The 15,941-nt window shown below is 39.3% G+C and overlaps 1 protein-coding gene across 17 annotated transcripts in view; it reads right to left on the bottom strand.

Annotated features, from left to right (window-relative positions):
- Positions 1-938: 938 nt before the first annotated feature.
- Positions 939-15,941, bottom strand: part of LOC129767644 (protein windpipe) — a 187,511-nt gene continuing 172,508 nt past the window's right edge. For all 17 annotated transcript variants that reach the window (XM_055768738.1, XM_055768740.1, XM_055768742.1 and 14 more), the window contains one exon: positions 939-4,381. In XM_055768738.1, the coding sequence (XP_055624713.1) occupies positions 2,280-4,352 (2,073 nt within the window). In that variant the 5' untranslated portion in view covers positions 4,353-4,381 and the 3' untranslated portion in view covers positions 939-2,279. The remainder of the gene's footprint in view (positions 4,382-15,941) is intronic.

Genomic DNA, 15,941 nt, shown 5'->3' with positions numbered 1-15,941 from the left:
GGATAGCGCGTTTGACGATACTACGAGGGTCGTTCAAAAAATAAGTTTCAGTGCCTCAGAAATCGCGGAAAATAGAGTTAGGACAATAAACAAGGTGATTTTCGTAATCTACGTTTTATTTTCTTTTTTTCTACATGATCGCCGTAACGTTCGAGACATTTTTCATAGCGTGGGAGGAGTTTTTTTTTATTCCGAGCGTGAAGTGCGTAGCGTCCAACTTTTTGAAGTAAGATGTAACTGCGTCACGAATTTCTGCAGTGTTATCGAATCGTTGAGCGCCGAACGCCTGTTTAATCACCAGGAATAAGTGATAGTCGCTAGGGGCGAGGTCTGGGGAGTAAGGAGGATGCTCGAACACAGTCCATTTGAATTTTTTCAATTGCTCTTGAGATACACGAGCAGAATGTGGCCGCGCATTATCGTGGATGAGGAACACTCCTTTCGTCAATAAACCTGGCATTTTGTTCTCAAACGCGGTTCTTAGTCGGTTCAAAACTACACAATAGTACGGTGATGAAACAGGCGTTCGGCGGTCAACGATTCGATAACACTGAAGAAATTCGTGACGCAGTTACATCGTACTTCAAAAAGTTGGACGCTACGCACTTCGCGCTCGGAATAGGAAAACTCGTGCCACGATATGAAAAATGCTTCGAACATTACGGCGATTATGTAGAAAAATAGAAAATAAAACGTAGATTACGAAAATCAGGACAAAATGTTTTTTGTCCTAACTTTATTTTTCCGCGATTTCTGAGGCACTGAAACTTATTTTTTGAACGTCCCTCGTATTGAACTCATTTAAAGTTATGCATGAAGATGTCAAAATATTGCTAAATATTTATTTTGGTTGTATGCGTGCATATATGTGGTCTAATTCTTTCATATTCCATTGGTTTCGGATTGGAAAGCCAAACGAAAATCGTGTGATATTGTTAACTCCTAATATAATTTATTTAAATTTTAAATACATACATGTAGCATTTTCCTCTTTCTCGTTAAATTATTAAAACTTAACAACTCTCTTATATTCTTTTATCGGTTGATTGCAGATTTCACTGATTCTCGTTTGTTACCTCATATCTATCTTTATTTGCTATTATATATGTGGTTTTTTTACAACTGTTTTTTTTTGTTTCCTCGAAGCTCTATGTAAATTTCATAATAAGGCAGCCGTTCACTACACTAATTAAAATCCCTAAGTTTCTTTACCCTCCGTTTGAAAAAATAAATTGGTTACTGTTCCATTTTTCGCCTTACCTTTCACACTTGATATGATTCATGTGTTTGTTCTAAAATGTCTCACTGCATTCTACCATTCCACTCTAAACCTAGGCACGATAAATATAGACTTGATTGACTTCGGTTCCGTCGATTACAAACACAACAAACAAACTTACATATCCATTAACATTTCTATCCGGCGATTCTCCGGCGGGGTTTGCATGTTGGGAACCTACACAGATACCAGGACTGGATTGGTGCTCTCTGTGGGCACACTAATATTTACATTCCACGGTGTAAGGATTTGATCTGGCGGGTTAAACTGGGGGTTACAATGGTCTTTTGCTCACGGGCGAAAAATTCGATCGAACGAGATATACGTATGCTACACAAGGATACAGAGGAACGTTTCGACAATTCTACAGCTCAGCCACTGCCCAGTTCCGTACTCGAATAGGTTAGTCGTTGTTGTTGTTGGTCTAGAATATATACTCGTAAATATTTATAAATGTTTTCCAATCGATTGACTATCACAATTAGGCAAAGTATATCTAAATATAGTATACACTCTCTCCCGCACGGGTACGCGGTTCTTTCGTTTAGGGTTTTTCAGGGTTGGTCTACAATTGGTTCTCAATTTAGGCATGCTTACTACTGACTACGCCACGAATATGTGTGTGTACTCTGTTCAGTTTTGGATGATTTGTGCTGTCCAATACGAGTGATAAAGTGTGGAAAAGGAAAGAAGTCAAAGGATGCATTCAATGAGGATGATCGCCACCGGTTGAAGGTTGCTGTTTTGAGCGTAGATGACAATTGTTTAATTTCAGTAAAAAAATCTCAGCTCCAATCAAACGTTTATCTACATAGGAAATTGACTCGGTTCAGGTTTCATCGTCGGATGACGACACACAATCGCTTCGATGAAATAAACACAGACCGAATGTCTGGGCAAGCGTTGCTCAACGGGCGTCACATAGTCCGAGACGCCCCCCGATACGCTAGGAAGGTTGCAGCAGAATTCGTACAGTGCACTGTCGTCTGTCTGTTCTGGATCAGAACTTCTGGTCGGGTGTCGTTATGTACTCTCCAGCTCTCGATCGACTTCGCGTGACCAAGATGGGAGTTTTAGGTTTTGGTGTTTCGGTTAGTTTGATCTTGACGCGCCCAGTCTCCGGAGAGTACACCGGACTGTAGCGGTCAGATCTTGGTGAGGTGGGTACGTAGATCGGACTGTACCGTTTAGTTTTGGGCGACTCCACGTCTCCATTCGAGGGTTGCTCCGGATGAAGTTGGTTGGGGCTACCGTTTGGCAACGACTCATCGGTTGGTACTCCGTGATTAGGCTGGTGAGCACCAGATGGATCACCATTCGTCATCGGGGACACTGTGCCATTACCGTTCTGTAGAGGAACATTGTTGTTGTTGTTGTTGTTGTTGTTCTGGGGTACGTTTTCGTACACTCCCTTATTTCTATCCGCAGGGATAGGCTTGAACGATTCCATCGCAGGTTTGTCCAGGGATGTTCTTTCCGGTTTGGCTGGGGCATAATTGTTGGGTTTGCCACTATCGCCGTCCTTCATCAGTGGGGTTCTTTCCGGGGGATTGTGACCGTTCTTATCCAGTGGTTTACCCAGCAAACTCTTATCCATATCCTGCATTTCACGACTTCGACCTGACTCCATATCGGCCTTGTCACGACGGTTTCTTGTCTGAGGTTTCCGTTTGCACATAACGAGAATTATCAATGAAACCAGGATTATTCCAAGGATCGCCAGCAGAATGTACGTTCCCTGACTGTCCACATCAGCGCGCTCTGGTTCTTCAGCTATTATCTGTTCCTCCTCGGCTGCAGGAGCATCCCCATCCGTCCCACTGACAGTTTCTTTGGGAGCTTCAACTCGGCCACTGAATGTTTTCACAACCGTTTCAGATGATTCCGTCGGGGCTGACGTCGTCGTGTCATCTTCCAATCCCTTTCCAAAAATACCTAAACTACCCGGTGGTGTTATTGGTTTCTCTTCACTCGCCTCGTCCTCATCGATATCATCATCCGTCTGGGGTCCTTCCGTCGATCCTTTACCTTCGCCAATCATCACAAATGGCAGAATTCCACCTCCACTTCCACTACCGTCTTCGTTGTCGTCACCATGTTCAACTGCGTTCTGAATTTGACCCACACGAACCGCCCTAACCGTTTCATTCTTCGTTTCTCCCGAGCCCTCCACCGCGGATGTTGCAATCACGTCTTCGGTGTCCGCTTTCTCCTCCTCACCAATATCCGACAACGAACCGTCTCCAGAACCACCATCCGTTTCTTCGTCATTCTGAAACTCGATCGGAGGATCCCTGGACTTCAGTTTCTCATTCACTGGGAAGTACTCCTTCTTGAAGTCGTCCTCTTCCTCTTCATCCCCATCCTCGTCGCCCAAATCCGCCTGATCGCCCAGCATAAGATCATTCTCGTCCTCGTACTCGTCCCAATTGTAGCCACCCGTTCGTCCACCAGCACCCTGGCAAACGTCTGCCTGTTTGATCTGCAGCCAGGGTCTTCCCTTGAACTCGTGCGGCGCGCTACACTTGATGTGCTCATCCGACCAGACGTGTCGCATCGTCAGCCAATTCCGGATGTGCAGGGTATCACACGTACAGTTGATGGGGTTGTTCGCCAGCTCGATCGAGCGCAGCTTTTTGAGTTTCATCAGGTGCAGCGGCAGGTAGGTAATGTCGTTGTGTGTCAAATTCAGCGATTCCACGAACGGTGGAATGCGGGACAGTTTGCCCGATGTAATCCGATTCTGGCTCAAATTCAGCTGTCGTATCCTCTTGCCCAGATGGTTCACCTCCGAGAGGTGATTGTTGGACAGGTCCAGCTCGGTCATGTTTCGGATGTTCTCCAGCTGGGGTGGGATCTTGGACAGCTCCAGCCCGGAGAGTACCAGACGCTTGACGGGTAGACTCTTGTCGACGTTTCGAAGCCCGGCTACGCTGGTGCAGGTGAAGGTAGACCCATTGCACTCACAGCCTCGTGGGCAGCTGTACGGGGTGGATGTGGATGCGGGGCTGAGTAGCAGCAGCAGTAGTGGTACCGCCAGGAGCAGTGACGGCGTCACCGAGGATGGTGTCATTTTGTGTGTGGAGGGGTTCGCGACTGAATCTGAAAAAGAGGAGAAAAGGTAGTCTATTAGAATGTGTGTTCGATTTAAAAAAAAAAAAAGAATGCGTAATTCACACATGATAATTGAAATCTTTATATCGTCGGTATTGCTCTGTTATGGAGACAAACTTCAATGGTGCCGCGCTGCCTTTCTCATAAAAGTGCTGAGAACTGATAGCAAAATTTATTACACATCATATGAACATACATATCATCTAATTCCACCACATGTCGGCTATTTCCACCACAAGGGCGGCATTTTGTTCAATGATTTCCTACTTTCGTATTTATACCAGTACACACATTTTTTTCTCGCAGTAACGGTAACCAAACATCTCATATGATAGGAGATTTTCAGGGTGATATCGGTGGAAAAAATTTGCGATATGGTTGCGGAGCATGGCGCATCCCCATTATCTTATCTACCCGTTTGTTGTCCTTCTGAGCTTCGAATGATGATAATGTGATGTTGATTGTCGTGGTTCACACCAAGTCAATGTTTCGGTTTTTAATTATAATTATGGCAAATCCTAAGTAGCCCTTGGCGACTAAAGTGTTAAAATGGCATCAAATTGTATAACAAAACAGTGTATACTTGATCGGGCAGTCCGAAGCTCCTCAAACAAAGTTTTATTATGAATGTGAAATAATTACAAAACTAATATTAAATAATAGAGTTATGGCAGTATTCTAGTCTAGAAATTTGAAAAAAATCAATTTTTTTTCCTTCACATTTCTGTAGTTTAGGCATTTAAGAATATACCCTAGAAGGGATAAAAATCCTATTATTTACCGAGTTAGAGAAATTTAAGTGATGCGGTAGCTGACCTGATACGGTCATAACAATGAACTTCAAACGCGTTTTTCTCGAAACTAGTTTTTTTTCTAAACTGGCGAACACGATATCTCAAGTTCTACTGAACCGGTTCATGTCGAATTTATATGGATATAATTTGCAGGCATCTTTCTATCGCACGAACCTCTGAAATGTGATATTTAATTTTTTTTTCTATTTGAAAAAATCGGAAAACGTGAAAAAAATGTTTTCAACCGCATTTTGTTTTTCAAACGGCCACCATTTTGTCAAAAAAGATGTTGTTGGCTTGTCCGAGGTTCATGCGATAGCGGCATCTTTACTCATTCACAATCTGTTTGATTTTTATGTTTCAGATAACCAGAAGGGCTGGAATGGTGTACGCCAAGGCACAACTTTTTTTTAACCTTCTTAGCTTTGCCTCGTCAGCTTGTAACTATTCTAGTTATGAATATTTTTTCTCCGTTCAGTATAATGAATAATAGAATAATAGATATAATGAATAGTAGAATTATTCTTTGTTTTATTTTACGGAACTCGAAAAAAACGTTATAAACTCGTGTCTCTACGCTAGAATACGCCCTCAATTACAAAACAAAAATCTTTGAAAAATGTATGAGCATCAGTAGTAGGACAATCTTTAGGCATCGTGAAAAGGATACCAACACTAAATTTTGAATTGCCTAAAAACCATTGTTCTTTCCTTCAAGTAGTTCAAGAAAAAACGCTCATTACAAACTCAAGCAATAGATTTTTTTCGAAATGTGTGACAGTTTTTGCTAAACTCTCTAAGTTATCATAGGACATAATGATTCTTCATTCTAGTCACATTATCTGATATCTATCCATTTCTAACGGGTAATTTTTTGCTAAACGAGTAAAATCACAGTATGTGATATCAGCGTTAGCGAAGTCTTTCGTATGATCGCTAGCTGAAGTGAGACTGGGTATTTGAAATCGGGAATGGCTTATTTCATATGACTTATTTACCCAATAAGTTGAAAACGGGCGGAGCCCTAACCTCAATATTTACTGTCTCCATAGGGTCCATAGAACGAATATTTCGTTCCATGGACCCTATGGACCCCTTTCGAGTCCTAGATGTACGTGTGCCTGATTCGCTGTGGTATATCAAATTTTATCTCGCCGCTGCATTAGCTTCTTGGTATTGACAGCTTCGCAAGATAAGCACAAAAGAGCAAAGAAGGAATTTATGGGAAAAATCCAATTCTGTTAATTTGATTCAATTTAATTCAATTCGTAATTTAAGCCATTTACATATTGAGGAAGAGTAATGTATAGCAAATTATGCCTACTCGATCGGTATGTAAATCATCAAAATTAATTCGCAACAAAAATAGTTGGGGAAATCGAAATTATTTAAAAAACCACATTCTTTTTCGACTTACTCTCGTAAATAGTAAGTACACACCCATTAAATTCATAAAGCAATGTTATCATGCTATTATTATGTTCTTCGCATTAACGTGAACGTGAACGTCGGGTACTAGCCAGTAAAACTGTATACCATCATGGGAATTAAATTTAGTTTGAGTCGATTTGAATTGGTTCACGATTTATAATATACAGTGAAAGCTCTCTATAGCGACATTGCAGGGGACCGTCGTTATGGAGAATTTTCGCTATCAAAGATTGTCGTTATAGAGAGCTTAGATGTCGCTATAAGGAGATAAACGTCCAAGCTCAAGCAAAACTATCAAATTATATTCGGAACAAAAGCAATTGATGTTTTACCATCATAAAACAAAAACATTCAACAATGAGTATAAATTTCTATTTTTGTGAATAAACCAGCATAGATAATCTGAAAAGCACCTGCTTACTGGTTTTGAAAGGGTGGGCTTATACGAGGGGTGTTCAATAAAGACTCGGACAAAGGGTTTAAAAATTTAATTTTTGAAAATTATTCAACATCGCTAGTATCACGTTCAATATACTCCCCTCCAAGTCGAATGCACTTTTCCCACCGCTCCTGCCACTTTTCGTACACGTGCTGAAAGCTCTCTTCGGACATGCGCTTCAAAATCGCCTGTACCACTGCTAGGGCTGCTTTCGCGGAGTCAAATCTTCGACCTTTGATTTAGTTTTTCAACGTAGGTTATAGAAAAAAGTCACATGGAGCCAAGTCCGGACTATAGGGTGGGTGGGGTATCACTTCGATGTTCCGTTTTGCCAGAAAGTCCGTCACTGATCTCGCGACATGAGGCTTTTTCCTCGTCAGATCCATCGATCCATCGATGGTGTTTCTCGCGTCTTCCCGAACGATAGCAGCACCAGTATTGATCGTTGTCTCCGTCAACTTCGCAGCTGGAGCGCCTGGTCCTCCCTTCAGCTCCGCACTGATCCTACCGTCCTTGAACTGCTTATACCACGTGTAGCATGTTGATCGAGACACAGCTGATTCACCATAAGCCTCACGAATCATTGAATATGTATCTGTCTGCGTTTTTCTGAGTTTAAAACAAAGCCTTCAAATTTTCGTCCATCACAAGTGTACAGACGAAATTTTTCTGCGATCTTTCACTTAACTGTCACACACGAACTATACATTGCACCACGATGAAAAAATACCATGAAACTGGAATGAGATGTAGTTTCCAGCGGTACCGCGTTTGGAGCGTTTCCAGTGTTGCCAACCGCGAAAAAAATTTTTTTCCGAGTCTTTATTGAACACCCCTCGTAGTTTCATTGTTGAATGCTCCGTCAGGCCCTGATTTAATAAATGATTGATTTTATTGATCTCATAGCTGGATAAAACATACCAATTGAACATCATTGAAACCAATATTCTTACCCTTTTCACGGCTCTAGTCCATATTTTTGATGATGAATGAATTCGCATTGTGCGGAAAATTGAATTCATTAGATAGTGTTGTTTTTTAAGTACCCTTTTCGAACCTTTGAATTATGTCTAAATTATTTTTAGCGTTGAAGATTTTCGTGTATTTCAACTCATATTGTGCAGTGAATGTTTTCAAAATGAAACATACCATACCATCGAGTCATTGCCTGGATTTGACATCAAAAGCTTTATCCATATAACAATTCCACAAACAATACATTTTTTTTAAATTTATTGCAAATTTAATACCATTTTATTTTTTTTTGCTGCAGGACATGATTCTTGTACAACAATTCTTCGATTAATTTGTTTCAATAATCTTTACCTATCTTCTGTGTGCACCCGTGGCCGAGTGGTTATCGTCTCACATTATCATGCCGGGTGTTCGGGTTCGAATCCCGTTCTGGCCGGGGGATTTTTCGTCAAAGAAATTTACTTCGACTTGCACTGTGGTCACGCGTATTCGAGAGCTTGCCCCTCGGAATACATTCAAGGCGTGTTATTTGGCTTAAGAAATCTCAACTTAGTTAGGGGAAGTGGGGGAAAAGTGGACACCCTAAGGAATATGCCCATTTCCAGCGCCCACATACCGCTTCAATTCCCGTTTCTCGAAGAGTATTAAAGTTCAACTTATTGTTCTTCAAGATAGCAAACGGTTTTACTATAAAAATTCAAAATAGTACACTTTTCATGATTAGGTGATTAAGGTGAAAAATCGAACTTTTTTTTTGCTTGGAGGTAAAGTGGTCACCTAATTAGGACAAAGTGGTCACCCGCACATATCAAGCTAAATGGGATGGATTTATGTGTTTTTTTTCTCGTCCAAATTTGTTCAAATCATATTTGATATAGTAGCTACATGTATGGAATAAGCTTGGCGTATTCACCTAAAGTCTCAATTTAAATTTTCTCTCTAATTTCTTTCTACGTTTTTGTATGCACGTAGTAAGAAACACATAACATTCCGCATAATGAGTTTTGGTTTGGTTGGAGTGGCATATTCATCCAGGGTCAAAGCTACAAAAGGAACTTCTTCAAAAGCAGAATGTAATGAGGTATATCAGCTTTAGTAAAAAGAACATTGTAAGTTGTTATTCACCTATGACCACTTTGCCCCCAAACATCAAAATAATTTCTATGCTAATTAATCGCTGAGATTAAATAAAATATCTTTTATACGAGGGTCACTATTTATATTTCGGGAACTGGCAACACTGATGTCATGTGAGTCCATCTGACGGTTCCATCGTAAAGTTTGACATTTTTGACGATATACGTACTAAGAACATTTTGTCATACGAACGCTATTTGTTTTTTTTTATATTTAGTTGAAAGTTTGGTCTCGGCAAAAAAATGGAACTGAATCGTGAACAGTTTCGTGCGATGATTTTTTACGACTTTCGACGTGGATTATCACAACAAGAGTGCGTCAATCAACTTAATTTGACTTTTGGCGACTGTTGGCCACTGTGTATCGCTGGTATAGTGAATTCAATCGTGGTCGTAGTTCGCTGTCCGACGAGTTTCGTGAAGGTCGTCCAAAATCGACTGTAGTGCCAGAAAACATCGATGCTGTGCACGGATTGATTAAGCAAGATCGTCATGTAACCTATTGTGAGATTGAGGCATTTATAAATATACACTAGAGCCTACAAAATGAAACAGAAACAAAAGTTATGAGAAACTATAATGCTTCCTAGAGCAATTAGGAAGCCTGTTGTCGTGTTCACAACTATCCGTTTGATTGACAGATTGTAAAACAGTGAACAAATTGGCACATTTTCCATGACTACATTACACTTATCGTTACTGCCGACGACACGCACTTTTGCCACACACGAACACACGCAGACTATTAATATTAGATAACAAAAACAAATTAACATCGATGTGAGCCGCGTGTGATTGATGAGAAACCTTGAACGGTAACCTGTAATTTGAAATAAATCCTTCCTCGGAGATAACCGCATGGCGTGAACTAAATGACAACCGCGACCTTGCTCGAGGAACAAAGAATTGAAACTCAAAACTTAATCAAACCCCTAATAAGGGAAACCTTCTCAGTCCCCCACTGAGGAACCCTAGCAAAAACAGCTTTTGATCACTTGCCGCTATTCATCATTCTGTTCCGGACTATGATTTTTGTGAGAAAAAAATGAATATCATCAAAATCTATGGGACCGCAGTCCCATGATTATGATGATGGTGGCAACATTTCAATCACTCTCGCGAAAATGCGCACTGCACTTCGAAAGTTGTGGGTTTTCTTCCTGTGGCTCACTCGATCGGTGCTAAACACGTGAATAACCATGCCGATGAATCATGGTTTTCGCGAAAGACAGCCCACCGATAGAGGGCCCCATTATGGTCGGAACAACTTTGTGGTTTATCAATTCATCACCAGCAGAAACGATGTTTAGCGAATTTCCCACAGTCTCCCGGAGTCGGGAATGGATGGGGGAAACACTCCCTGCCTTGGTTTTGCGGCGGCCGTCGATACGACTGGCCCCATAGCCGACGCATCCAAGGTGGTAAAAGTTGTGAATGGTAGCTGACAGTCATTTCAGCATGTCGCGGAAAAAAAACAAACGCAAGGGCAATAGCGGCTGTAGCGACGAATGGCCAAATATGGTTGACACCCAATAAGTCCACGCTAGGCATCGACCAGACAACCAACGGGACAAATAACGACGGTTATCGAGATGGAGTTGAATGAAGCGTTGCTTCGGGGTCAACTGACGGACATTTGTGAGGATGTAGATGTCCAATCTCGATGTTTAAATTGTCCAGAAAACAGAGTTACGTTATCGCAATCGCCCATTTGCAGGCGAGAGGATTCAAACCAGAAATTGGTTGCCTTCCATTTGGAACACGGCATTACAAGTTTGCAAAACGCCGAGTGCCTTCTACAAAAGCAATAAATTAATGCGTCCAATAAATCAATTCCGCAAAGTGCTATTGCTAACGCTGTTGTATTTCTCGTTTAAGTTCCGTCGTTTGGAACCAGCATCGAACGGGTGGTGGTTTTATTCGCGGGATAAGTGTTTAACAGGGGATAAACGGAATCCTCTCTGGCTTATATAATCTGATAGAAGCACTCGTATCTTGGTTTGCCGCTATCTTTCGCTTTCGCATTCAATAAATCGGAAGATGAAGATTGGTTAGGAGATAATCGTACACAATGTATACCATCATTGTCGTTATTCATCATTCTCATTTCGGTCCTACAAAACCAAATTTACCAAAACAGAACGGTTGGGTGTGAATTCTTTCGCGGTCGCAACAATCGGTGGCGAACAGAGAGAAACACAATTGCGCGAAAAAAATGTCAGCGCTAAAAATGAACACCCACATCGACCGGCCAAGAATAGCCATCATCCGATGCACTTTGAGCGAAACCAAAAATGTAACTCTCGTGCAAAGTATATTCGGTGATGTGTACCATCTTGAGCGCCAACCTTCTTGATCCGACTTCACTAGCTCTTGCTCACGCTGTTCAAAGAAAGTGAAATGTTGGAATGTTTTCGCGGCTGACTTTTACTTTAAACAGGGTTGGGGCGGTAAGTCATCTCACGCGGGACCGAGAATCTCTAGATGATTTAGCAGCAGCGTGACAAAATACACTCCCTCCCCCAAAGTGTTCGTGCAGAGAGGCTGTAAACTTGGGCGGTCAGCTCTGATCATGCCGACATGCGCTGACTGGGCGAAGGCGTCAAACACATGATTTGAGGAAACAGCTCAAGGTCGACTTGAATCACGCCGAGCGATCGGGTTTCTTCTTCTCACGAAACAACCACTCATAGCCATGGCAGGGTGAGCGCAACGGTGAATAACCGACGCAACGGCCGGCCGCCAATTCATTCGGTGGACGTTTCAAGTTCAGCTGAGAGGGCGGTGGGTGTTGAAATGGTTGTTTTCGATTGTCTAATCGTTGGGCGATACTTGCGAAGAAATTTGCTTTGCCTTGCTTTCTTACACTCTCGACGGAATGTGATCGACAATAATGGTGTGTGGTCATATAGTGAATGAGTCATTCGATGGTACGGATGGAATTAATGGACGGGCTTGGAACAGTATTTGATACCATCACAGCAGTGGAACTCCATACAATTCACTGACTAAAAAGTGTCCACATTTTCATCGCTTGTTTACGTGAAGAATATAATTTTTTCAGGCACACTTGATTTGAGAGTGTGTGGATTTCTAGCTGTCCTGACGCAAGGTCTTTAATGGTATTACTTCAGCCATTCCATACCAAACTGATATAGTGGTTTTCAGATTTTCGTGAAAATTGGTAGCTTGTTTTCGTTGTTTCGTTGAATTTATTATAATTTTTTTGGGTGATTCGATTTTTTTCACTTTTCCCAAAAATGACTTTTTGAGTTTTGAAACTCATAACTTTTGAACCACTAAGCCGATTCAGATGATCGACACATCAAATTGAAGTTGATTAGCTAGTCTTTTTTGGAAAATATCAAACTTGCAAGAAATTTGAATTTTTTGCGTAATTATTGATTGTATCCATTTTTTATTGTTCACATAGTTTCGGGACCAACGGCGCTATAATTTTCTATATATTTTTTTTTGAAAACTGAGGATTTTTTACACATTTAAATTTTTTACTCAAAATCAGATGTGTTCATTTTTCTTTTTTGAGTTATAATTTTAATCGATATACCAAATTAAAGCCAATGAGCAAGAATTTTTGGAAAAATATTGCACTTGCGAAAAAAAAATATTGTTTTCGTGATTGATAATTGAATCTGTTTTTTTATAGTTTAAATTGTTTCGGGACCAAGGCCGCTATATTTTTTAGATTTTTTTGAAATTTTTTTACTTAACACATTAAAAAAGCAGAGATGTGTTCTTTCTCGTTCTTGAGTTATGATTTTTCAAAGTTAACATGTTTAAAGCTTCTTTAGATCATCCTATGCGACTAGACTATATGCGAATAGGATTCTCCTTTTTTGCAAGTGTGAAATTATTGACTTCAATTAACTATGCCTATTATCTGAATCGATTCAGTAGATCAAAAGTTATGAATTTTTGAAAAACGTAATTTTTGGAAAAAAGGATAAAAATTATTTTTTGAACCATCGGTTAAATTTGAAAAATCATAATTTAAAAACAAAGAAGAACACATTTTTGGATATGTTATCCTCAGCCTTCGAGAAAAAAAAATTATATATAAAAAAAATTATATATATATATATATATATATATATATATTTATATATATATATATATATATATATATATATATATATATATATATATATATATATATATATATATATATATATATATATATATATATATATATATATATATATATATATATATATATATATATATATATATATATATATATAATGAAAACTATAAAGAACAAATTAAGAAAACAAAATCATTTTTTTTGCAAGTGTAGTATTTTTTCAAAAAAGTCTAGCTAACTGGCCAATTTGATATGCCGATCATCTAAATCGGTTTAGTAGTTCATAAGATATAAATTTTTGAAAAATTTTATTTTTGGAAAAAAGGGGGAAAAATAGATTTTTCGAACCACCCTAAAATGGAATGGGATCTAATATTTTGCGATAAGAAACAAAACTACCAATTTACACGAAAATCTGAGAACCACTATGGACCCGATCACGAACGTCACTTCACGGTGAAAACGAAATGAATTGTATGTAATTGGTATGCACTTCACTTCGTTCTCACCGTGAAGTGACGTTCGTGATCAGGCCCTATATCGGTTTGGCATGGAATATATATATGTATATATAACACTAAAAAAATATAGTTTGGTGTTAATTTCCCCGACAACTAAAAAGCTAATTACTAGAAACTAATTGATATTAACGTTCTATTAATTTTAGATACAATCCTAGATTCCAACAGAGGGTATTTAAAAAAATAAAAATAGCTTTTTTAATGGTGTTAGAAACTGAAAAAAATTAAATTAAATCAGAAATCATATTTTTATGTTGTTTTTTAAGCGTACATACATTACGTAGTCGTATAATTATTGTATCATTCAATTTATTTCGATGAGAATGCTTTAAAATATTTCAACTGATGCTCTTACCACATTTTATTTTTTTTATTCAATGTCCAGTTTCTATGTCGAAGCTTCATTCGTAAATTACACATTTGTCATCATTGGTGGAATACGACCATAAATGTTGTTATGAATAGCACAGCAAGTTGTGATTACAATACATATGGGTTTATTTTGATAATGTAAATATTAACGACATTATACATAAACCGATAAAAATGCATTATAATATTTGTCCACAGCACTTTCAGCGTCTATATACATATTTTATTCAATTTTCAGTTCGTAATTTCTATCCCATTCGCCGTGTTTATTAGGATTATTAACATTTTATATGAACCTCCCACCTTATATATGACGTCTCCCACCGTTTTAGAGACATCTTAACATTATGTTCAATTTTTAGAGATCTGTCAATTTTTTCACTGTTTACATTTTCTTGCCACAAATCGTTGCCACTTTTTTCTCTCATGTTCCACTTCTCTTCTCTGATACCATCTTTCTTTGATTCTTCGAAAAAAACGTTGCAGTTCATGTTTATTGCGGGTGAAGATGTTTCAGTGAGTGAAACGTTATTACAGTAAAACCTGTTTTTGTGTGGTTTTTTTGTGCGAATTGTTTTTGTGCGGTTTTCTTTTCTTGTGTGGTTTTTTTGTGCGGTATATAAAAAGAAACATATTTGACGAAGTTATCGTCCATTGAGTTTTTTTCGATGGTTTATACGCATTTCAGTGCGAAAAAAGCATATTTGCGTCCCAATTATCCACTACTGAAATCTTTCCCCTCCCTTCCATCAAATGCTCTAAGTTTTTCTAAGTGTTTGCATGACATGATTTCTAACAGCAACACGTTTTGACATGCACCTAAAAGCACAAAACAGCCACGCGCAACCGAAAAGGCAAAGTGTCCCATCGCAAAGCAGGGAAACAAAAGGAAATTAAACGGTGAATGGCGTGGATTTGAGTTATTTTCTTGGGGGAAATTTTTTTATGCGGTTCCTATCCACCGCACAAAAAAAGTTTTTTTTCAAAATGTGTACCGAACACGATTTTTTAAAGCTGCTGGTGAAGTTTTGCACGATTTTTTTATATGCGACTTTTTTGTGCGGTCCCTATCCCCCGCACAAAAAAAGGTTTGCCTGTACAGCGCGGACTCGATTATATACAGTTTTTGATTTCTTTTCACTGTATATAATCGAATCCTGTATACAATCGAGTCAAAATAAAATATTTTTTTAGTTGTTTTTTTGCATGTATTTTTTGTTTTTTGAAAATAAAAGAGGAATTTTATTTTTGATTCATCCCCTTAAAGTCAGAAAACGCTGTTATGTCATTACCTTTATCTGGGTCCCTTCACATTGCTCCATTCCGGGTAATGAGAGGGCTGACTCATTAGCAAAGGTAGGTGCAATTGAAGGCGATATTTATCAGCGTCAAATCGCCTTCAATGAATTTTATTCTTTAGTCCGCAAAAATACCATCGCTAACTGGCAACGCAAGTGGAATGAAGATGAATTGGGCCGGTGGTTTCACTCGATTATCCCTAAGGTTAGCCTCAAACCGTGGTTCAAAAGTCTAGACTTGAGTCGGGACTTTATTCGCACCTTCTCCCGACTCATGTCCAATCACTGTTCGTTAGACGCGTTACTCTTTCGTTTCAATCTGGCCGGTAGCAATCTCTGCATTTGTGGCCGAGGTTACCACGACATCGAACACGTTGTTTGGGCGTGTGAGGTGTATCTTGTTGCCAGATCGAATTTAGAAAACATCCCTTCGGGCTAGAGGAAGGCAGCCCAATGTGCCGGTGAGAGATGTGTTGG

Source organism: Toxorhynchites rutilus, chromosome 2 (genome assembly GCF_029784135.1).
Source record: "Toxorhynchites rutilus septentrionalis strain SRP chromosome 2, ASM2978413v1, whole genome shotgun sequence".
Taxonomy (NCBI): Eukaryota; Metazoa; Arthropoda; class Insecta; order Diptera; family Culicidae; genus Toxorhynchites; species Toxorhynchites rutilus.
Note: the sequence above shows the minus strand (reverse complement) of the source record. Positions and strands in the feature narration are given on the sequence as shown.